Source organism: Barbus barbus, assembly GCF_936440315.1.
Source record: "Barbus barbus genome assembly, chromosome: 1".
Taxonomy (NCBI): Eukaryota; Metazoa; Chordata; class Actinopteri; order Cypriniformes; family Cyprinidae; genus Barbus; species Barbus barbus.
Window position 1 is genome coordinate 5,553,732 of NC_136729.1, and position 24,864 is coordinate 5,578,595.

The window sequence follows — 24,864 nt, forward strand, 5'->3', positions numbered from 1 at the left end:
CTAAAATTACTAAAACTGAAATAAAATAATACTAAATTGATATAAAAAAAAATATATATATAACGGCCAAATGAATGTAACAAAATATAACAATTTTAACTTAAATTTTTAATAATGAAAATACAAGCTAATTCAAAATAATAAATAATGTAATAGTATATGAATAATACAAAAATAACAGTTTGTAATTTGTTTTGTTCAGATTTCTGGTCAAATCTATCATACATTGAACTTGCATCTGTGTGAACAGGGAAACACATCTATCTGGTATCTGAGCACTCTGCTTATGAAGGTATCGATTTTGTATGCCTATGCTTTTCATTTATAAATAAATGTGGGACTATTTTTGCATTAAGACCAGACTCATATTAATAGAGCCACTCTCTTCAATATGTTCTCTGTCAGATCTTAATTTAGCAAGCTCTGAGTAAAGGAAACTAAAAGGCCAGATATCTAGTTTTAAACCATAGACAAAAATCTGGCATTAAAGGGTCATAAGAAAGCTATGACTATTGGTGCTTGATTGGACTTTTGCTAATATTTAAGATTAAACCTTAGTGCATAATAAGTCATCTTGAACCACTGATTGAACAGTGTGCTATTCATTTTCCAATCGATATAAAGATAAAATGCGTAAAAACAAGAGCAAGCTTCTAGGAACCAGAATATCAAACTCTAGAGTCGCATGAGCAAACTTTTGGATTCATTTTGTGAGCGAAAAAAGGTTCATTGTCAATATCATAGCAATGTCTGAAGCAGCTTTCTGTTGGTTCTTATAGTGAATTCACACAGCCAACCTGAACATGAATGAAATCTACGTACGTGAAGTTTTTTGCCTTCGCTTGAAATTCCTGATCATGTGGATTCCTCTATTGAAATAATATTGAAAATGATTTCATTCACAAAATTTTGCTGAGCAGTGGTCAGTAGGATTCTTAACATTTATTGATTGATTAACACATTAACATTGTGAGAGTTTTGCGCAGGCATGCTCCATTCTTATTTTCTTATGAGAAAGTATAAATCTGTTTTGTTCCTTGGTTGAGAAGTGAGGTTTTAAATAGAAATGCACAAAACCAAAAAGTAATTGTAAGTTGATATTTGCTCAGTACTCAGTCAGTCTGTTCCTTTAGCTGTTTTGTATGACTTCATGCATTACATACACGTTTATCTGCTACATTAATTGTCATTTTTCTGAGAACTGAGCTAAAAAGTTATCACGACACAAGGTCATTGACATTTAACAAGCTGCTAGAAAAACGGGAAGCTAGTCCAGGAATAGACTTAATGAGACAAACTGCCTTAAGAAGCTGTAAAGGGAATTCAGTTACGGTGATATGGGTCTGTATTTTAGGCATATTAGGTTAATCTTAACTTAAATTGCTAATTTAATTTTTTAGTAGCTAATTTTTAAAGAAGGTCATTTAGAGAATACATTTTTGATGTAATTCAATCCAAAGTGGCCATCTGGTCCTCATAGAAGCATTCAATTAAACTAAAATGTCTAAATAAATTAATATGTTAAAGTATTAATATGGTCTTATTCAACTGGTTTAGGTGAAAAAACATTGTTTTAAAAATGAAATGCATCTAAACTGAGGAGCTCTATTGCCATGTTCATTGTCCGTTCAAACCCTCAACTGATGCTGGACCATTTAGATCAGATTCATTTACACTTGATCTGCTGCTTCTGCCAAATATAAGCCATTTCCTCTCTCTCCTTCCCTGAAACTGGTCTTATACACACTACACGCACACACACACACACACACACACACACACACACACACACACACATCAGTAAAAGGGCAGTAACAACCACATAACTTGTTCTCTTCTCAGGACTTCTCTCTCCCTGTTTACCTTATTAAATAAAGTTCAGAATACTCTGAAATGGCTTGATATGCCAGTTTATATACATTTATGCACACAATTTATCTCAGTCTACATACAGGACAATGTTGAGTGCCAATGTTGGTGTGTGTGAGGGCGAGTCAGCGCTCTTGACAGTCACCGCATTGTACACTCTCTGTCTTTCTCACACACATACACACACAGTCTGTATTGCAATGTGAACATATCCCACACATTCGCTTTTATCTGACAGAAAAGCTGCTGGGTGCATTACTGTTCTTGCTGACACAGATGGGAGAGATGCCAGCACACACACACCACTCACTGTCGTCATCTTCCCCTTTTATCTTTTTATTAGGAAGGGGAGTTATAAAAAGTTTTGGTTGAAGATTAAATTTGGAAGAGGTCATTATGACATCTGAATCTGTGTGTGTGTGTTCAGATTTCTGTCAGGTGGAGCTGCGTCTCTTGGCTCACCTTTCAGCTGACCCACAGCTGCTGAGAATCTTTCAGGACACTGAAGCAGATGCCTTCACCATGCTGGCAGCCCAGTGGTGAGTACACACTCCCATATATTAGTGTATATAATGCACATACAGAACACATTTGTTTTTTTGTTTAGATTTTTTTTAAGCATGCATGTTTTCAATGTGAGACAAGTTTGGGGTCAGTTTTTTTCTTTCTTTTTTTTTTTATAGAATGCATTTATTCATCGTGGATGCGTTACATTGATCAAAAGTGACAGTAAATACATATGTAATATATTACAAAACAATTATTTCTGTATGTATGTGTCATGTGACACTGAAGACTGGAATAATGGGTGCTAAAAATTTAGCTATGCCATCACAGGAATAAATAACATGTTAAAATATATTAAAATATAAAACTGTTATTTTAAATTGTAATAATATTTCACAATGTTACTGAATTTTTGCAGCCTCGTTGAGCATAAGACATTGCTTTCAAAAATATCTCACCAACCCCAAACATTTGAATGATTGTCAGGTGCACACAATATTCTTATCTGGTCACGAGAAAGGGATAGTATGTCGTGCCAAGGAAAAAGTTACTTTAAACGCTTATTTTGCTATGGCAGCAGAGGCATCGTGAGTGTTTTGTTTTGTCTTGCTGACAGGACCCCCCAGTGTCTTTGCACAAATAAACTCTTTATGGGCTTTTAAAAATTCACACTCAAAATTAGTCTTGTCATGGTGCCAAAATTTCAGTATTCAGTACCGATACCAGTGAAAATCCATGGTTCTCGGTACCAATTTTGGTACCAAAGCAAAACACAAAAACATGCTAATTAAAAAACACACTATTTTTATTATTTTATAAATAAATACAAAAATCAATGCCATTCTTTATACTTATTTAAAATTGTGTTTCAAGTTTTTCCGCAAGTAATTAAAAACAAGTATGAAAACAAGTTTCACCCAAATTTAATTTGTCTTTTAATTAATGACATTTAAACACATTTTTTTTTTTTGGTGAATAAAGGGAATTTACTACTAAGATTAAAATATGGAAGAAATATTGTGTGATTTATTTCTTTAAAAAAAATAAAGATTTATAAATTTTTTTCAACAGAGTAGAGGAGAGCATAAGTCTAATTGGACAGCCATGACATGCGGAGTCCCACAAGGCTCAATTCTTGCACCGCTCTTGTTTAGCTTGTATATGCTCCCACTAAGTCATATAATGAGGAAGAACCAAATTGCCTATCACAGCTATGCTGATGATTACCTAGTTTATCTCCAAATGACTATAGCCCCATTAACTCCCTCTGCCAATGCATTGATGAAATTAACATTAGATGTGCCAAAACTTTCTTCAGTTAAACAAGGAGAAAACTGAAATCATTGCATTTGGAAACAAAGATGAAGTTCTCAAGGTGAATGCATACCTTGACTCTAGGGGTCAAACAAGAAAATCAAGTCAAAAATCTTGGGGTGATTCTGGAGACAGACCTTAGTTTTAGTAGTCATGTAACAAAGCAGTAACTAAATCAGCATACTATCATCTCAAAAAACATTGCAAGAATTAGATGTTTTGTTTCCAGTCTTTATCACCAGCAGGGTGGATTACTGTAATGGTCTCCTCACCGGCCTTCCAAAGAAGACCATTAGACAACTGCAGCTCATCCAGAACGCTGCTGCCAGGATTCTGACTAGAACCAGAAAATCTGAGCATATCACACCAGTCCTCAGGTCCTTACACTGGCTTCCAGTTACATTTAGGATTGATTTTAAAGTACTTTTGCTCGTTTATAAGTCACTCAATGGCCCAGGACTTAAATACATTGCTGATATGCTCACTGAATATAAACCGAACAGACCACTCCGATCATTAGGATCAAGTCAGTTATAAATACCAAGGGTTCACACAAAACAAGGGGAGTCTGCTTTTAGCTATTATGCCGCCCACAGTTGGAATCAGCTTCCAGAAGAGATCAGATGAGCTAAAACATTAGCCACATTTAAATCAAGACTCAAAACTCATCTGTTTAGCTGTGCATTTGTTGAATGAGCACTGTGCTATGTCCCAACCGACTGCACTGTATTTTATGTATAATCATTTTCTCTTAACTGTTTTAAATTAATTTTAAATAAATTTCTATATCATTTTAAAATTCCTTATTTTTTTAATTCCTTGTTTTTATTTTATTCTTTTATGTAAAGCACTTTGAATTACCACTGTGTACGAAATGTGCTATATAAATAAACTTGCCATGCCTTGCCTAAAATGAAACAATTTGCTATATAGCTATATTTTTATTTTTTATACTATATAATTAAACGTAAAATACCTCAAAGACGACCACGCACTCTTCAGAAGCTGGAAATCTATATCAGGCAAGAATGGGACCAAATTCCAACACCAAAACTCCAGAAACTCATAACCTTGATGCCCAGAATTCTTCAAACTGTTTTGAAAAGAAGAGGAGATGCTACCCCATGGTAAACATGCCCCTGTCCCAACTATTTTGAGACCTTAGCAGGCATCACTTTGTGCTCATTTTGTGCATAAAACTGTAAAATTTCTCAGTTTAAAGGGGTCCTATTATGCTTTTTCAGTTTTTGAATTTTAGTCAGTGTGTAGTGTGTGTGTTTGGGCATAAAAAGATCTACAAAGTTACAAATCTCAAAGTCCACTTCAAAGGGAGATTTTTCGTTTTTAAAAAAATCCCTTTTTAAGAACTAAAATGAACGACTCGTTAGGACTACAGCGTTGCTTTCCGGTGTTTGTGAGATCACAAAGCGGCCCATTAGAATATCATTCAAATAAATCCTACCTACGGAAATTCGAATGGTTGGGGGGTGGGGAGAACGCTTGGTTGAGCACTGCACGTTTCAAAATCGAAACCCAGTGCGGGTGTTTTTATATCACTGTATTTCTGAAGGAAACCGACTGTCTTCAGAAAATTTTGGATGTCATTTTCATTTCATCTTGCATGTAATGTCTGATAAAGCAGCGTTTGTGAATGGAGCTCTGCTTTGTGTGCAGCGTTACCGGGGAAACCTCGATCTCTACCACTCAAACAGCGCCTCCTGCTGGCAGAGAATGAATTTGCATATATGCTGCCAAAAATAGTGTAACACTGTGGGACTGTGGTATAAGTAAATTCAACTGTATAACAGTTTCACTGTAATTCATGTTATAATGTTAGAATTAAAGAACAATAAACAATATATATTACCTTTTTACTTATCTGTACATAGTAAATGCAGTTATTTTTAAGCTGTTGTGAACATCCTATCTAAAACGTGAATTAGCCAAAAAAACAACAACAGTAAGGTTACCACTTTAATATGTCTTGCAATATGCGTGGGAGCAAAGGTTCTGCGTGATCCTCGATATTCTCAGGGTCTGAATTGATATGGCAATATTGACAAACTTCCTGCTTTGGCAAGGGGCGGGACAGTACTGAAACACAGTTTAAGCTGTTCGCCAATCACAACGCACTGTGACAGCTAATCAATCACAACACATTTTGTTTTTCGGAAGGCGGGCCTTCATCAAACCCGGAACTAATCGAGCAGTTTGTGCCATGCCGGGGAGAGAGTTATTGTAATAATGTAAATTATGTGAAAAACAATGCGTTTTTCGAACCACCAAGCTTGAGAGCATGTTCTAGTACACCCCCAAAGCAAAATCAAGACTTTGTAAAAGAGCATAATAGGACCCCTTTAAACATTTTTGATGTTATCTATGTTCTATTGTGAATAAAATATTGACTCATGTGATATGAAAGTCTTTTAGTTTACATTTTGTTCAAATTTAAAAAACGTCCCAACTTTTCCGGAATTTGGGAATATTAGTGCTGTCAAAATTAGCGCGTTAATGCAGGCGATTAATTTTTTCAGTTTAACGCGTTAAAATTATTTAGCGCCGTTAAAGCAGGGGCGGAGCCTAGGGTTGGCCACCCCACTCATAACTGCTGTTTCTGTCAATTTTTTTCTTGACAAGAAGTGCATTAATTCAGTCGTAGAACGTCTTTACGATCACATCAATCCAGAGACATTTCAGACGCGCGCTCCAGCTTCACTTCAGCGACAGGCGCGAGTCAAACAGCGTGGTAACCGGCGCACACTGTAGCCTGTATCAATTCATATCAAAGCGCGAAATAAACTACGTGCATGCAATGTCGTGGCCAGTTAAGGCATGAAGTTACCAAAAAGGCTGCCTTAAAACTGTGCGTGCATGTGATATGTTATATATGAGTTACATTAAGGACAAAACTGGTTTTCAAAACTGTCCTGGAGCATCTTAGCACCGTCTCCCTTATCTAACACACCCGATTCAACTCGTCAGTTCGTTAGTAGAGACTGAAATTGGTCAGAAAAGGTAAAGAGAATTGAGAGAAAATACGATGCGTGTCAAATCCACGTCATGGTCAGCAGCGACATCGCTTAAAGAAATAGCAGCCAAAAACAACCTAATAACCCAGCTGCTGTGATGTCTGTTCATCAAGAATAAAAGAAAAAAGAGGGGAAATCAATAACTTTTATATAGCTGTAAGTATTTATCTGTATTTAGTTTAGAATTTATTGTTTGATAACTTTATTCAATTTCTCCTGAGGGGCACAGGTAGTTAAATATATAACATTTATTATAATGGGTTTATGTGAAGATTGTTTTAAGTTCACTTAAATTAGAAGTTATTTTTAAAGTCTAATAAATGTTAAAATTGGCAGCTCTTAATTATAATGTAATGTTTAATGGCTATAGTCAATGGTTAAATATTAGGGGAATGTTTTTTATATGGAAACCAGTATTACTTGGTATCAGTGATTCTGGCATTCAGTCATAGAAAAAGACGCCATTACACAAGTATTTAAAATATGTTGTTTGTGCATTCATTTGAAGATTGAATGTGAAATTATTGCAATATAAAAGTATATTTAAAAACTTTAATGTTATGTGTGATTACTCGCGATTTAATTTGAAGAAAAAAAAGTTTTTTATTTAATCGATTGACAGCACTAATATATATATATATATATACACGTAGTGTTGATGCCAAACAATTAAAGTGTTTATTTTCGTGATGTCTAGTAGTTAGGAGAGACTTCATATGTGTGGAATTTCAAAACAAGCCAACAAAGTGCAATGTTCATACTTTGGGGTAACGTTAAGAATTCACAGAGAGTTGACCAAAAAGAGTTTAAAGAATGCTAGATGTTCTATTTGTCACACAAGCAAAAGGAAATATACAGACTGACAAGAGGGTAAAGTGTCCTGCAGTACCAGTCTGTGGGTTTCACCCTGAGGCTGTGCGCAGTCAACCAGACAGAGAACAAGACAGAGAAATGATCGAGAGAGATGAGAGACGATCAGTCTGATGCTCACATCTCCACAGTTACCGTAACGTATGGTGACAGGCCTGTCAAGACAAAGTGTGATTTGATTGCTGACATTAGCCCAGTTTGTGTGTGAGGATAGATATGTGCCTTGCTTTCTAATGACCCCAGATCATCACAGCATTGCTGTTAGCATAGTCCTTCTTTTTATTTGTGTGTGTTGATCACCCAAAAGAGTTGAGATTTTGATATAATAAAGTGTGAGTGCAGACCCAACACTGGCCACTGCTCTAATGCAGAAAGACATCTGCTGGGCAGCCTGAATTCCTGTCACTTTACAAACACTGATGCCTCCAGCATACCAGCACTGTTAGCACTTTCATTACATAAATGTCTCTGTCTTTGTCTTTAGGAAGGGTGTGAGTGAGGACAGAGTAAGTCTGGAGGACAGAGAGCATGCCAAGCGTATCGTCTACTCTGTGGTTTATGGAGCTGGTGAGAACTATGTTACTCATAATACATGCACACTATCACTTTAATCTACAGGAAGTTCAGAACATGGCATTTATCATGAATTTTACCATGCATTTAAAGGTGCTGTTTTGCTAACTTAAACGACACAGCTTCTCTTCAGTGCCTATTGCATGCAATACCATGAAGTCCTGCATGCTGGCATCTTTGCTCATGGGCGCTCCCCTGAACTGTAAAAACCATGTTACTAATTACTGTGGAGCAGCAGGATGATGACATCCTGACAGCACTGACAGGGTGATGGCACACAGGAATGTCTACAGTCGAAAGGCCATTACTGTCAACACTTCTTTAGGCACATAAGATGTGAATTCAACCGCAGCAGACAGGGAAAAAATATAACTTTCAAGCAACATGAGGGTGAATGGGTGACAGAAATTTCATTTTTCAATTAACTATACTATTGTTCAAAACGGTTGTGCTGCTTAATATTTCTGTGGAGCTTTGCATTTTTCTTCTGGGTTTTTTAAGGAATGTAAAGTTAAATAAAACAGTGTTTATATGAAATGGAAACCTTTTGTAACATAAATAACTGTTTACTATTACTTTTAATCAATGCATTCTTGCTGAATGAAAGTATTATATTGTAGATGTTGTTACATTATCAAAATCAGTAGTGGCAAAGTCAGTGCTGAATATAAGTATTCCTTTCTTTAAAAAAAAACTGACCACGAACTTTGGAATACTATGGTACCCTTAAAAAACTGGGGACATTTTGAATCTGGAAACTGAATTTTAAATGAGAGGGGCAAAAAATATTTGAAAACACAATTGACTGTATAAAAAAATTAAATAAACTATCCATATTCAAATCTGTAGGGATGGTTGTGGCATAGGCAAGCAGAGATATATAAATGGATTTAGTTTTTTTTTTTTTTTTAATGAGAGAGATAGACATTGGTACAAATAGGAAGAAATAAAGAGAAAATGTATGGCCCAGACTGGAGGGCTTTGCTCTATGAGTCAAGTGCAGGGAGCCTTATTGTTCGAAGTGGTTGCTAACAGAGATCTCCCAGAATGTGGCCTCCATGACTACAACCTTACTAGAGAAGAATCGTATTATGTGTGTGAAGGGACTGAAGGAGGGTGTCACTGTTCTACTTTATTTTAACTGGGTCATCTTGAATGTATCTCTGTCGGTTTTTTCTCTCGTTTATATTTTTCAGTCCAGCATCTCACAAAATGTGTTTGTGTGCGCTGAAGTTGCTGAATACAGAAAAAGACATTTTTTGCACTCTTACAAAGGCATACGGCTTGTTGCGCCAGAACGAATCATTTTTATTTCGACCATAATGCCATCTCAGGAAAGCCGAGAAAGAGAGAGACAGCGTGAGGAAGGGAATAATGAGTGGCTGAGTGCTGGTAGAAAGTGAATGAGAGAAAGAGGGGGTGAGAGCACTACAGTGTTACAGCATATGTTGTTGATCTTGCAGAAAGCGAAGGATTGCCATGGTTACCGAATACTAAAAGGAGGTGTAGCATAGAAGACAATCAACAACACACTCACACACACATCAGTGGGTCAGAATATGAGAGACTAACTATTGAATATCCCAGAGAGAAGGATGGTTTAGAGATATAGAGGTTGGAGTAATTAGGCAAAAGGAGTGGCACTAGAGAGCAAATGATCTCAACCAGTGAGAATGCACAGCGACGCACTCTTTAACACTTCGTTCTGCATGCCTGCGGCTGCCTTCATCTCCCTGCTCTCATGCTTCATATAGTCATCTCTCTCTGTCTAGAAATAATCTCAATTACAGGCAGACAGAAGGTCAGATAAAAATGAGCCTGAGTCTTGCTGGGATAGGAACTGCTTTTTTCATCAGGTCACTGTGCGTAAACTAAAGCAAGTAGCATTGGTTATTTCATGTGACTTGTTACTCTGTAGTTGGACTGATGAGAAATTCTTTGGGTGGAGTATTGCACACTTTCTAATGCAAGTTGTTAGTAGCTACACTACATCTGATGCTACAGTATTTCCTAGGTATTCATTAGTGCTGCTTGCAAAGCATCACTGGTGGTGTTAACACTATAATTAGGGTTAGGGATCTGAACAAACCATTAGACCTAAGTAGTATAAACTATTGCACGCAGCTTATTTGTGCTTTGGACATAAGACCTCAAATTGTGTGGCTCAATAAGGCGAGGTGTGCTATTAATTTTAAGTCATCAGAGTTATCATTTCTGCCTGGTGGATAAAAAAAAAATGGGGGGAAAAAACAACAACACATAAGACATAATAGTAAAACAGTAATGTTATGAAATATTACATTTTTAAAATAAACATTTACATTTAAAAATGTATATTTATTCATGTAATTTATTCCTGTGATGGCAAGGCAGCCATTACATCAGTCTTCAGTCACATGATCCTTCATTCAAAAATGTATTTAATAATTTACACAGCCAATAATTTCAATCGGGTATGAATTTCATTCTTCTGTTGAACACAAGAATGTTGTTAACCAAACAGTTGACAATATTGTGTATGATATTTTACATTAGCAATATCAGTAGAGGTGAAAAGTAAGCAATCTCCCATAATATCTTGTTTTTATTTCATCACATGGGGTGCTCAGTTTAACCTATTTCTCAAAATCATTCTGTGCCTCATCTCACCTCATTTTGTCTTTTTTGTCTCACCTTGAACTGTTTTAAGCATGGAATATTTCTGTTCTCTCTTGCTTTTTTCCACTGACTTTCTCTTTCTCTACCTCTTTCTCGACACCTGGACACACAGGAAGGGAGCGGTTGTCTGGTATTCTGGGTGTGAGTGCAGAAGTGGCCAGTCGCTTTCAGGACACTTTCCTACAGACGTACAGAGAGGTGCTGGCCTTCATCCAGCACACCATCCAGCACTGCCACAAACACGGTGTGTGTGATAAACACAGAGTAGAGTTGGAAAAAACCAAGCAGACACTCTTTCACAAAACTCACTCACTTCACAGTTCAGTGTGTCTATAGAGCTGCCGTTAGGCCACACTTTCACTGATATTACACACATCATGGTTTATACACCATGGTGTGAACGTAAGTCACACATACTCATTCTTTCACTTCTCCTGCTGTGACTCAAATAGTTAAATTTTCTGCTGCCATTATATTCCATCCAGTTTCATCTCAGTGTTGCTTTAAAATATCAAGTGCACAGTTTACTGGCCATTTTACTATTATTATTAAGTATGAAGTATTTCATTTTGTTTGGTGTGCTGTATTGGCATGAGAAATATTAATACAATGTGTAGCGAAACAAAATAAAGAACAATGCAAGGTAGCTAAACAAAATATTAGTTAAGTATGAATGATTAACAGCCAGAAATATAAAGCCAATAGCCTTGTGGGCAGCATGTCGACATATACAGTAATGTTGTTGTGCTTCAGGCATCCCGACTACGAGTCCTGGCTCGCGGACCTTTCCCGATCCCATTCTCCCTCTCTCCCTCTTCGCTTCCAATTTAAAAGACTGTCCTGTCCTAATAATGGCAAAAACCACCAAAAATAAATCCAATAGTATATCATTAAATACAATAGCATAGGTTCAGTAATAAAAAATACAGTGATATATTTGTTGCTATATATATAAATTTATATATTTGTTTATTTATATATATGTGTGTGTGTGTGTGTGTGTGTGTGTGTGTGTGTGTGTGTGTGTGTGTGTGTGTGTGTGTGCAAAAATTGTGAAAAAGTTTTCTTTTTTTAACTTCTTTCAAAAAGTGAAACTTTTATATATTCTAGATACATTATATGTAAAGTAAAACATTTCAAAAGTTGTTTTGTTTTAATTTTGATGATTAGAGCTTACAGCTCATGAAAGTCAAAAGTCCAGTATCTCAAAATATTAGAATATTTATTTGAGTTTCATTAAATGACCATCCCTGCTATATAAATTCCGGGTTGCTCTTGTTCTTTGAAACCACAATAAAGGGGAAGACTGCTGACTTGGCAATGATCCAGAAGACGAACATTGACACCCTCCACAAAGAGGGTAAGTCACAGAGGGTCATTACTGAAAGGGGGTGGCTGTTCACAGAGTGCTTTATCAAAGCATATTAAATGCAAAGTTGACTGGAAGGAAGAAATTGGGTAGGGAAAGGTGCACAAGCAACAGGGATGACCTCAAGCTTGAGAATACTGTCAAGCAAAGCTGATTCAAACACTTGTGAGAGCTTCATAAGGAGTGGACTGAAGCTGGAGTGCATCAAGAGTCACCGCACACAGACGTCTTCAGGAAAAGGGGTACCAAGCCACTTCTGAAACAGAAATAACGTCAGAAGCATCTTACCTGGGCTGTGGAGAAAAAGAACTGGACTGTTGCTCAGTGGTCCAAAGTCCTCTAAGTCCAGTAAATTTTGCATTTCATTTGGAAATCAAGGTCTGGAGGAAGAGTGGAGAGGCACAGAATCCAAGCTTCTTGAAGTCCAGTGTGAAGTTTCTGAAGTCAGTGATGATTTGGGGTGCCGTGACGTCTGCTGGTGTTGGTCCACTGTGTTTTATCAAGTTCAAAGACAATGTAGCTGTCTACCAGGAGATTTTGGAGCACTTTATGCTTCCATCTGCTGATGAGCTTTATGGAGATGCTGATTTCCTTTTACAGCAGGACTTTAGCACCTGCCCGCAGTGCCAAAACCACTTCCAAGTGATGTGCAAGAATCTTTGGGATATTTTCAAGAGAAAGATGAGAAACAGTCGATGCCACAATACAGACGAGCTGAAGGCTCAATATTTGATGAATACAAAGTTAAAAAGAACTGCATTTATTTTAAAAATAAATTTTGTGTTACAACCCATAATGCTATTCAATAGTTTGGGGTCAGTAATTTTTTCTTTCTTTCTTTGTAAGAAATTAATACTTTTATTCAGGAGGGATGTGTTAAATGAATAAAAAAAATAGAAAAAGATTTCTATTTTGAACAAATGCTGTTCTTTTTAACTTTATTCATCAAAGAATCAAAGAAAAAAGTATCATAGGTACCAAAAAAATAAACAATATGAAGCAGTACAACAGTTTCAACACTCATAATAAATCAGAATATTAGAATGATTTCTGAAGGATCACGTGACACTGAAGACTGGAGTAACGATGCTGAAAATTCAGCCTTGCATCACAAAAATAAATTCAATTTTGAAGTATATTAAAATAGGAAACCAATATTAGAAATTGCAATAAGATTTCACAATATTACTGTTTTTGATCGAATAAATACAGCCTTGATGAGCAGAAGAGAAAAACATTAAACATCTTACTGATCCCAAACTTCTGAGCGGCAGTGTATGTGTATATATATATATATATATTGATTGATTGATTGATTGTCAGGCATTAAAATTAAGACTAATATGCCAAGTTATTTTGCTTCAGTTAAAGTATTGGATCACTGCTTTTATGTCTTTGTATTAACTCCATCTGTACTGGTTAGTAGTTAAAAACAGTGGGTGTCTTTTTACAACCAATTGAGTGGAAAATGATTGCTTTCGCAATTCGCATCTTGTCCTTGAAAGAAATCTCCTTATCAGCTGAAATTTGAAAAAGCTACAAATATTATCGTAACTAGCAGAGAAAGCACTCCAGTGGAAGATTACAGACTTTCTGACTGTACCTATGCTATCAGACATTTCATGGAGTTCACTGTGTTGGCTTCAATCAGAAAATTAGCCAGAATAAGGAAAGAAAAAAGTGTCAGTGTTCCTGTTCTGATGGCTGATTTTGTCATTTATATTGACTAATAGATTAGAAAATGCATCCGATCACATTGTTAGGTATGCTGAAACTTTCAGTGTTGAGATAGTTACTCGTCAAACAAGCAGAAACGGAATGAAGCTGAAGTTCCAGGACTGAAAGTTCCTTCCATTACACAATCAATACTGGAGGCATTGACACACAGCCTCTCACACAGCAACAACACACCTGCTATCATTTTAGCTATTCAAATTTATCAGGTTCTGAGAGGGAGGAAAAATATTCAAGAAAATGAAACCGAGAAGGGCTGTAAAGTCTGAGCTTTCTCTCTCGATAATCTGTTCTAGAACAGAGAGTTCCAGTAGGAGTGTGATAGCGTCTAATCTTCTGCTCGGGGAAACTCCCTGTGATGGAGGACCTGAACCACAGTGGCTCAAAAAGTATTTGTTCCCCTAAATGGATATTACACCCAAAAATGAATAGTCATTGTTGACATTGTCACCATTAATGCTGTTCTAAACCTGTATGTATGAATGAATGAATTTCCTCTGTGGAACATGAAAGAAGATATTTTGAGAAATGTCTCATTTATAATTCATACAATGGAATGTTTTACCAAAATGGTTTGGTTACCAATATCAAAATCATTTGTGTTCAGCATGATAATGGAAGAGGTGAATCTCTTTAAGCCACACAAAAATGTACATATGTCATTGAAAAGAAATGTTATTTGGTTTGATAGTTTGGTAATCAAAAGAAAATTAGCTTTTATAAAAACAGGTTTGGACATTTTCTGCTTGTCAAGAAGCATGGTAGTTAATCTGGCCTACAACTGGGGCTATTCTGCTAGGACACCTATGTGAACTTGAGGGTAGTTAATGTCATGTCCTCTATAATGGCCACCAATTAGTTAACATTAACTACAAATGTGACCTTGGACCACAAAACCAGTCACAAGGGTCAGTTTTTGAAATTGAGATTTATACATCATCTAAAAAAGAAAAATTGATCATTTTGACCCATACAATGTATTGTTGGCTATTGCTACAAATATACCGTGCTACTAATGACTGGTTTTGTGATCCAGGATCACAAGTATGATTCAGAGAAGTGAAGTTTGTTTAAAGGAAATTTATTTGCAGATGTCACCTGGTTTTATCCTTTAATAAAATGAAACTTTTTTTCCCCCCCAAAAAATAGGTGGAATTGGGGGATTGAAAATTCTTTTATCATTAACATTGTTACAAATTATGACAGATTTGTTGTTGTTATTGTTATGGGTGTCCAAAGATTTGAAGCCACTGTATGTTAAGTACACAAACTTTGAAAATAACATGCACTGGCAACATTACTGTCATACACTTCTAAAAGGATTCGCCCAAAACAAATGCACACAAACAAACAAAAACACAGATGCAACACCCATTCTCATCATCAGCAATAGCAGAGAAACACAATAGCACATTCCAGTGATGCATCATCAGTGTTATCTGTTCATATGACATGCCCACACTAAGCCACACACATTCCTGAACACTGTTACACGTATGCATGCAGTGTTCTCTCTTTGTGCCCCTGGCGTCTCTGTGCTTCTGGGAAAAAGATTTTCCGAATGAGTCCACTGGCTGACCTCACTCTTTTCCAACAGGGGTTTATGTGTAAAGCTTGACCTATTGTTTGACTTACCCCGGAATGCACTGGCATGAGTGATTCGTAAAGAGTCTGTGTGTGAATGAGTGACTGAGTGTAATAAGGCTGAATGAGTGTATAAGTTGCTGTTTGTGTTCTTTCTTATTGATGCCTTAGGTTTTGTCAAGTCTATAATGGGAAGGCGCCGTTCCCTCCCTCACATTCACTCTGCTGACTGGAGCCTTCGAAACCAAGCAGAGCGACAGGCCGTCAACTTTGTACTACAGGGTATTGTGTGTGTTTCTACTTGTGTTTGTAAAGTTTGCTACATGTATGATGGTCACAATGACTGCATTTGTCCCATCAGGCTCAGCTGCAGACCTAACCAAAATGGCAATGATCAAAATCTGCTCTCAAGTGGCTTCTACCTCTTACACTGCCAGGTACATCCATTCGTCAAACTTTCCACACCCTCCCTTTCTTATAATCCCAAGTGTATCTGAATAATACATTTTGAATATGGGGAATGCAGAAACATTTTACAGTAAGTTTCATTTAGTTAAATGTATGGATGTAAAAACATCAAGACTTTTCTTAAAATATCATCTTTCATGTTCCACAGAAGAAAGAAAGTCATACAGGTTTAGAACAAAATGAGGGTGACTAAATGAAAGCAGAATATTAATTAATTTATTTATTTTGGTGAACCATCCCTCTAATGCATTCTATTGCATCATTCACTAACAAAGAAAATTGTTTTCGCAGCATTTATTAATATGGGTTTATACTTAATGACAAGATGGCGGCGCGAACACATCGCGAGGCTCAGCGTCTTACCAGATTTTGGAAAATAGTGTTAATTTACCTGGTTATTTCACTCGTGTTCGCGCGATCCAGTTATGCGAACTACAGCTATAGTAAACAATCACTTTTGGACATCAACAAACAGTGTTCCAACATAGTTTTAGATCATCCTTTCGACTTCAGCGAACTCCCGCCGGAGCTACTGAGATCACCGCGGACAAGCGGATCACTCGTACCGACCGGAAGTGCTCGGCGTCGGCGTCGAGACCGTAAACAAAGACGGGGAAAGCGTGGAGGGCTGCGTGCTAAGCTAAGGCTAAACCCACATCGACCAGCTCTGCCCAGCATCTTCCTTGCCAATGTACGGTCTCTGATGAACAAGATGGACGAACTAAAGATCTGGACCCTCACACAGAAATGGCTTATGGACTGTAATGTTATGTTCTTCACTGAAACATGGCTCTGCAACGATGTCCCAAACAGCGTGGTGCATATGGATGGACGTGCTCTCTTCAGGGCTGACAGAGTAGCAGCAACCTCTGGTAAAAACAAGGGTGGTGGAGTATGCATTTATGTAAATAAATCATGGTGCAAAGACTCTGTCATTGTTGATACCTACTGCTCTGCTGAGCTGGAGTTCCTGATTATCAAGTGCAGGCCATTCTATCTACCACGTGAGTTTACTTGCATTGTTGCTGCTGCAGTTTATGTACCTCCGGACGCTAATGCTAACGTGGCTATGAAAGAACTCTGTGCTGCTATTAGCAAACTACAAACCCTGCACCCGGATGGAGCCTTTATTGTTGCTGGGGACTTCAATCACTGCACTCTTAGATCAGTCCTCCCTAAATTTAATCAAAATGTCTCCTGCACTACAAGAGGACATAAAACATTGGACCACGTTTATACTAATGTGAGTGATGCCTACAAAGTCACACCCCTCCCCCACCTGGGTCAGTCTGATCACCTCTCTTTGTTCCTGCTCCCCAAGTATACCCCGGTCATCAAACGTGTGAAACCTACAACAAGGACTGTTAAAATCTGGCTGGAAGGTGCTGACTCCACTCTTCAACATCAATTCCAGCTCACAGAATGGAGTGAGTTTGCTGCCCAGGCCACCACAAACTCTCAGATTAACATTGACACTTACACCAACTCTGTCATGGAGCACATCAACAGCTGTGTGAGCAGAGTGACTACACACAAAAAAATAAAAATCTTCCCCAATCAGAAGCCCTGGATGAACAGAGAGGTTCGCCTCCTGCTCAAAGCAAGAGATGCAGCCTTCAGGTCTGGAGACCAGGAGGCTTACAGCTCAGCCAGAGCCAACCTGAGGAAGGGTATCTGCCAGGCCAAACTCACACACAAACAGAAGATTGAAGAACACTTCAATTCTTCAGACCCCCGGCGTATGTGGCAAGGCATACAATCTATCACGGATTACAAACCACCTAACTCTGTGCCCCCCTCCAGCTCTGCCTCCCTCCCAAACGAGCTCAACCACTTTTATGCTCGTTTTGATCAAAATAATAAGGAGATCTCACTCAAAGCTGAGCATCAACCCAGTGAACTGCCTCTCACTCTCTCCACATCAGACGTTTACTCCACTTTGCGTAAGGTGAATGCACGGAAGGCAGCTGGCCCTGACGGAATACCTGGTCGTGTGCTTAAAGCCTGTGCGGAGCAGCTAGCTGAGGTCTTCACGGACATTTTCAATCTGTCCCTGGCCCAAACAACTGTCCCCACTATCTTCAAAACCTCCACCATCGTACCAGTACCGAAACATTCCACTGCCTCGGTCCCTAACGACTTCCGTCCTGTTGCACTCACCCCCATCATTGCCAAGTGTTTTGAGAAACTGGTTGCATCCCACCTAAAATCCTGTCTCCCTGCTACACTGGACCCATTCCAATTTGCCTATCGCCACAATAGGTCAACAGAGGACGCCATCTCAACAGCGCTTCACTCTGCCCTCACCCACCTGGACAGTCAAAACACACATGTGAGAATGCTGTTCATGGACTTCAGTTCTGCATTTAATACAGTAATCCCCTCCAAGCTGATCTCCAAGCTCAGCCAGCTTGGAATCAGCACACCCATCTGTAATTGGATTCTAGATTTTCTGACTAACAGACCTCAGTCCGTCAAGTTAGATAACCTCTCCTCCTCCATCATCACCCTGAACACCGGCGTGCCACAGGGCTGCGTACTGAGCCCTCTCCTGTACTCCCTCTTCACCCATGACTGTGTTCCTGTTTATGGCTCCAACACCATAATCAAATTTGCAGATGACACCACGGTGGTAGGTCTGATCAAGGATGACGATGAATCAGCCTACAGGGATGAGGTGCAGCACCTGGCTGTATGGTGTGCCACCAATAATCTACAGCTAAACACCCAGAAGACAAAGGAGATCATTGTGGACTTCAGGCGGACTAGGAGTCATGCACACACACCCATCTACATCAACGGAGCTGAAGTGGAGCGTGTGTCGAGTTTCAAGTTCCTTGGCATCCACATCTCTGATGACCTCACCTGGTCCCATAACACCTCTACTCTGGTCAAAAAGGCACAGCAGCGCCTTTACTTCTTAAGGAGCCTTAAGAAAGTTCACCTGAATCCCAGGATCCTTGTGGAATTCTACCGCTGTACCATTGAGAGCATACTCACGAACTGCATCTCAGTATGGTACAGCAATTGCTCCGCATCTGACCGCAAAGCACTCCAGCGGGTGGTGAAAACTGCTCAACGGATCACCGGCACCCAGTTAACTTCCATTGAGAACATTTATTATAAGCGCTGTCTGGGCAGGGCAAGAAACATCATCAAGGATGCCTCTCACCCTAACCATGGACTTTTCACCCTCCTTCCATCCGGCAGGCGTTACAGGTGCCTACGCTCTCGCACCAGTAGGCTCAGGAAGAGCTTCTTCCCCGAGGCTGTGACACTTCTGAACGCCACACCACCAATCTAACCTGCACCTGCTTATTACTGCACTGGTCACAGTACTTTAAACACATGCATTTGCACTACTCATATTTTGCACAGACTGCACATCGTTCAAGTCATTACACTATAAACTGTTTAAAGTTGTTACTGTACAAGCACAGTAAACTATTTCTATAAAATATTGCACTACTGCTAATTTGCATAGAATACATTGTTCTATCAATACTTTGCACACTCATCCAGCTGTATTTATTTATTACCACTGTTCTCACGTTCCTGCTGTTCATAATGTGTATATATAATCTGTAATCTATATAATCTACATTGCTCTGTTCATAATGTACATACAATCCCTACATTGCATTCCTATTTTATATTCTGTATATACTCTGCTCAATACTGTATATAGCAATTCCACTGTATATTCTGTAAATCATATCTTCACTTACTCTGCACTTATATGTATATAAAACACTATATTCTTGCACTTCTGGTTAGATGCTAACTGCATTTCATTAGCTCTGTACTTGTACTCTGCATAAATGACAATAAAGTTGAATCTAATCTAATCTAATCTAATCTAATACTGTATACATTTTTACATATGCTAATACAATCTTTCTTATCCAAGGATGCCTTTCCTATCATTCTTTTTCTACACATCCCTGATTTTCTCATTCTCTTTTTCTCCCTCAGCCCATCTGTGTGAATCACTCAATGTGCAGTGTAGCTCTATATGTTACAATCATTTATCTTTTTTAGCATCCCTCCTCCTTTGTTCTTTCTCCTCGCCCCTCCCTCCAAGTCTCTTTCTATTCTGTTCAGCGAGCATTAGGAGATGTGTCTGCAATAGATGGCTTCCAGACCAATGTAGAGCAATAAGTATATTTGACACATCTAATGTAATATTGCTGTCACACTCCAGAAACTAGACACATCATGGGTCGGTGGTCATGGTCTGGTTATTATATCTCCATGTTAAGATTGATTTGAGTTCTGTTCTAGTTTCTGTGTGTCTTTATCTTTTTAGGCTGGTGGCTCAAATCCATGATGAGCTGCTGTTTGAAGTGGAGTTCTCACAATTGAAACAGTTTGCTGGTAAGGGAGACCGCGCACGTCTTGTTATATGAACATGAAAGAAATAATTTGGGTGAAATACAAGTTAATTTCAACTAGTTCTGAGTGAATAATCACACCTTTTTTTCTGTGGTCTTATTTTAGTATTATTTATATATATTAATGTTTTTATTAATATTTTCAATTAGCTTTTATATTTATATTTCACATTTTTGTTTAAATTTGAGACATTTTTAAGTTATTTTTATTATTTTATTTTTAATTTTTTGGTTCGTTTGTAGTTTTTATTTATTTTATTTCAGCTTTATTTCAGTTAACGAAGATAATGGCACTGATAGTAACTGGCATTAAATGCTGTAAATACAGCATAACAAATATTTTACCCAAAATATTTCATTGATAAATCTTTTATGAGACAGTATGGGATAAAATTGGATCAGTTAGTTTAGAGACAAAAGCACTGGCCATTTAAATATTGTGAATATTTTGTTGATGAACAGTGTTGGTGAAGAAGACCATGGAATCTCTTCAGCACATTGAAAATTTGGGAGTGAATCTTTCTGTAAGTGAACACCCACACAGCTTCATTTAAATGACGGTCAATTTATCTTAGTACAAGAAAGAGCTTCTGGAAGTAACAAGCCGTGATCCATTTAGTTTCTTACTTGTTCCTTCAGATACATTTTATAGCTCTAATAGAAGCCTTAATCATATCAGACAGACTTTCAAACAGATTTGCCCAAGTCGATTCATTGTGTTATAGGGTTTGATTGGTAACCTGATTAAGCTGCACTGAATTTCCAGATGGCCTTCCATCCTTCAGCCTGGCTTTAAATTACCGTAAAACTAAAGGATGCAGCTGATGTAGATCAGGCACTCTAGTGATCCCAGTTCTTTTCTCTCTATTTTCAGGTGCCCCTCAAAGTCTCATTGTTTACAGGACCATCATGGGGTTCATTGTGTGAAATGAACCTCCCCTGCACCACTACAGCTACTTTTCTCTGAGTCTCCCGCTCTTCCTCTCCATCCTGTAACTATGGTAACCGGGCAGCTGCAGTTCCCAATTCTTGTTTCTTACTGATGTATCTGAGGGCAACGGTAGGAACAAGCTGGATCGTACCAGTTCTTTTGGGGAGTGGGGGCTTCTCTTGATTCTTTTTTATCCTTTTACTGTTGGATTCGGTTCTTCTTCTCACTGTTAGAAGCTAGTATCTCTTTGCACGAGAATAGAGGTAGCTATTAAATCTTTTTTTTGTTCATTTATACTGTTTGTACATCTTGTACATGTTCACTTATGCTCTTCAATACATCTTTCAGCAAATAATAAATATGGGCCTCTGACATCAAGACGACTTAATTTCATATGTATTATTGACTTGGTGAGCTGATGGTGCTGCTATCTGTTTCTCAGCTGCTGTGTTGGAACGTCTGTCTCCTGATGAATATGAATAAGCTCAGTCCTCATTTAGTGAGTCTTGCTTACCCCATTTTAAACCCGTTAATCTTATCTCTTCCGTTTTCACTGCACCTCATAACTCGCTTATCAGCAACCCACTGGCCTTTTGCTGTATCTCTGTCTCATATGTACACAGTCCACACACACACTGACCCAGATTTTCAGTGTCCGTCTGGCATCAGATCTTCTGTACCCCCTCGCAATACACTCTATCAATACAAATACGCCCTTGAAAAATGTTCCAGTCTCTGTGCTTTTTGCTGTTGTGTTTTCAGAGGCGGTAACAGCACAGATGGCTTTAACCCCCTCTGAATGTCATGATATCCCTGAAAGCCTATTCTTAAAGGTCTGGCGCTGAGAGTAGAAACATATTACCCTGCTTGGTCATGATCTGTCTGTTCTCTCTTTAAGTCATTAATTAGTGCTCAGCCTCACTGAGATTTGGTATAAGAGTGGATCCTTTAGGATGTGTAACGGGGGTCACATCAACAAAAGAAACATTTTTATTCACCAACAGCCAATTTCAAGATCAAAGACTGCAACGAGAGAGCGCGGCATCAACACTGGAAAGATACGTTAGTCTCTCTTACTTTTAATGAAGATCATTGTGTGTTGAGCATCTTGAGTCTTATTTTCAGTTTCATTTGCGTTAGTTTGCACATCGGCTTGCTGAAGAGATACTCACCTACTCAGCCGTGGCTATTCGTGTTGTATTAGAGCCGTCACATCTGGCTATGACATATCCTATGGCCTATAACACGCTCTCATACGTTTATTATTTTAATATTTTGGGAGGAGTAAAATTTGCATATGTGATTTCAACAACCAGATGCATTTACACTTGTCCAGTTTCGTCTGGAATTTGTCCCAGACCAGCTCCTGGAGTGGTTTGAGCGATTAGGTTTAAATGCGTCTCGAAAGCATTTCCAACTATATTGGCATAGTAAGTTTTGCCCTAATTGAACTAGTTTGTAACTTTTGAAAGTCCTTGATGTGTGTGCATTTGTGCTTTTAAAACTTGTTCAGACACACGTGTACAAGTTTTATGAATCATTCCTTTAATTGATACAGTATGTACATCCTTTTCTTTCATAAATCAGGAAAACTTTTCTTTACATCTTTACAAAGTTCCTGTGTATTGAGGAAATTAAAAGAAAAGAGGGGAACTTAAACAGCAGTTTAAAAAAAAAACTCCTAAGGAAACTCAATGATTTCAGACTCAAAGAACCAGGTGATCACTGCAACCAAACAGGTAAAGCAAGGTCAGATTTATCATAATGAAATCCTCAAACCTCCTTTTTTCTTTCCCTAAACTCCATTCTACCCGGCCCTTATCATCATACTAGACCAAGCCCCATATGTGGCTCCTGACCCCGCCCCCATGTATGGCTGCATATCATTTCCCTGCTGTGCTTTGTGTGGGTTTGTTTCTATAGTAACAGGCAGCCAATGACTGAAATGTGACCACGCTGACATAAATGGGGCAACTAATGGCCAACTTACACCAGAAATTGTAAACATGAGCATTTCTAAAGCAAAGAAAAAGTGTTACTGCCAACTTGTGAAATGATCTTTAAGTGCCATACATTTCCTAAATATTTCCAGGGATTTACCAGTAAATTAGCAGTAATTTATAATAATTAGTAACCCATCAGCACTTTACAATGCTTCTAAAAGCCCATAATAAGTGCTGAGAGGATGCAGGGTCTCTGAAAGTTGCTTTTGCTCTAACTGGCACAAACGTAAGCTGATTGTATAGTTAGAATTGTGTCTCAGTTTGTAGTTGTTTCCCAAAGTGTTTTTTTTTTTTTTTTTTTTTTTTTTGTAAACATCTTAGTTATATTCATATAGTTTCTGTTACAAAATGATCATAAAATGTCCCCGAATGCTATTTACAGTAAATTACACTTTACAACTTTACATATATTAAAATGTTAATAAAAAAGGTTAATTGTTTTAGTTTTCAAGAAAAATCATAAAAGCTTTGTTAATATGAACCTGTGCGTATTGCGCCACTTGTAAAACTGGTTGTGTGGTGTTGATTTCTCTGTTTTGATCACAGATTGTTGGAGACTGCACTCCTTGTGAATCAGGAGACAGTGGATATTTGAGACTGATCAATCGTGGTTTGGAGCGTGACGCAACTTTCAGAGGCCCATGGCATCACCCAGTCACAGGTTTTTCACTTATTTTTGCGGGCGTCAGATCATTACAACATAAAAGTCCACTGTAAACTGAAGAATTCAAGATGCAAGTAAACATGTTAGTTATTAGAATTGAGGAAATATAAAACACAATGAAAATATACAAAAAAATAAAATTCACATTCACACTTTGTCAGGCCTTGGCTTGCCCGTGGTGATGTTGCTGTGCCAATACTAATAACATCTGAGCGACTGTCACCAGTAAAGTATGAGGGATTGAACATCAATGCAGCATTTAAACATTTTTATAATCTTATGGATCATGTTGTTGTGGGTTTTTTTCAACTGTGAAACTTTGTATTATTGCTTGATAAAATGGCACATAGGCTTGATTTCCAAATGAATTCTACAAAGATGAGCTGTGACAACATCTTAAAAGACAAATGGCAAAAGAAATTAAATGAAATACAGCAAACATCTCGACTTTGGCAAATTTAACTTTTAAAAAAATACTGTTAATGCATTGTAGTGGATCAAAGATAAGCATGTGAGACAAACCCTTTTTTTTTTTAAATAATCATACAATTGTGCTACAAGTGTCACTAACTCCTTGCCACTTGAAGCCACAATTAAGGGAGTGCTTTCAACCTAGAAAATGAAGGGAGAAGGGAGCAGCTCCACACTTTGGTGCCTTGGCTTGTTCCATGCATCACCTAAAGGGTGACAGTGATGAAGCAAGACCATCTACCATTGTGGATTTTCTCTGACTCCCTTCTTCTCTAAGTAAAACATTCTTAGCAGCCATCTCTTTCATGCTTCTTACCAAGGTCAATCTGAATGCCTTATCAACTTTTCTTTAGAACTAACACTAGAAATGTATATACAAAGAATGCACTTTATTTCTGTGTTGGGATTTTTTTTTTTTTTTTTTTT

At 38.0% G+C, this 24,864-nt stretch overlaps 1 protein-coding gene across 5 annotated transcripts in view; it reads left to right on the plus strand.

Moving 5' to 3' along the window:
* The window catches only part of LOC306856627 (DNA polymerase nu-like), a 49,575-nt gene extending 27,556 nt beyond the window's left edge, over positions 1 to 22,019 (plus strand). Inside the window, exons 19-26 of one of the 5 annotated variants that reach the window (XM_079395984.1) lie at positions 2,297 to 2,408; positions 8,074 to 8,156; positions 10,933 to 11,064; positions 15,679 to 15,789; positions 15,869 to 15,944; positions 20,285 to 20,352; positions 20,832 to 20,893; positions 21,244 to 21,686. In XM_079395984.1, coding sequence (XP_079252110.1) covers positions 2,297 to 2,408; positions 8,074 to 8,156; positions 10,933 to 11,064; positions 15,679 to 15,789; positions 15,869 to 15,944; positions 20,285 to 20,352; positions 20,832 to 20,893; positions 21,244 to 21,336 — 737 coding nt within the window. In that variant the 3' untranslated portion in view covers positions 21,337 to 21,686. Of the gene's footprint in view, positions 1 to 2,296; positions 2,409 to 8,073; positions 8,157 to 10,932; positions 11,065 to 15,678; positions 15,790 to 15,868; positions 15,945 to 20,284; positions 20,353 to 20,831; positions 20,894 to 21,243 lie in introns of all 5 variants that reach the window. The other 4 variants (XM_079395982.1, XM_079395981.1, XR_013783033.1 and 1 more) reach the window with 4 other exon arrangements.
* Positions 22,020 to 24,864: the final 2,845 nt, after the last annotated feature.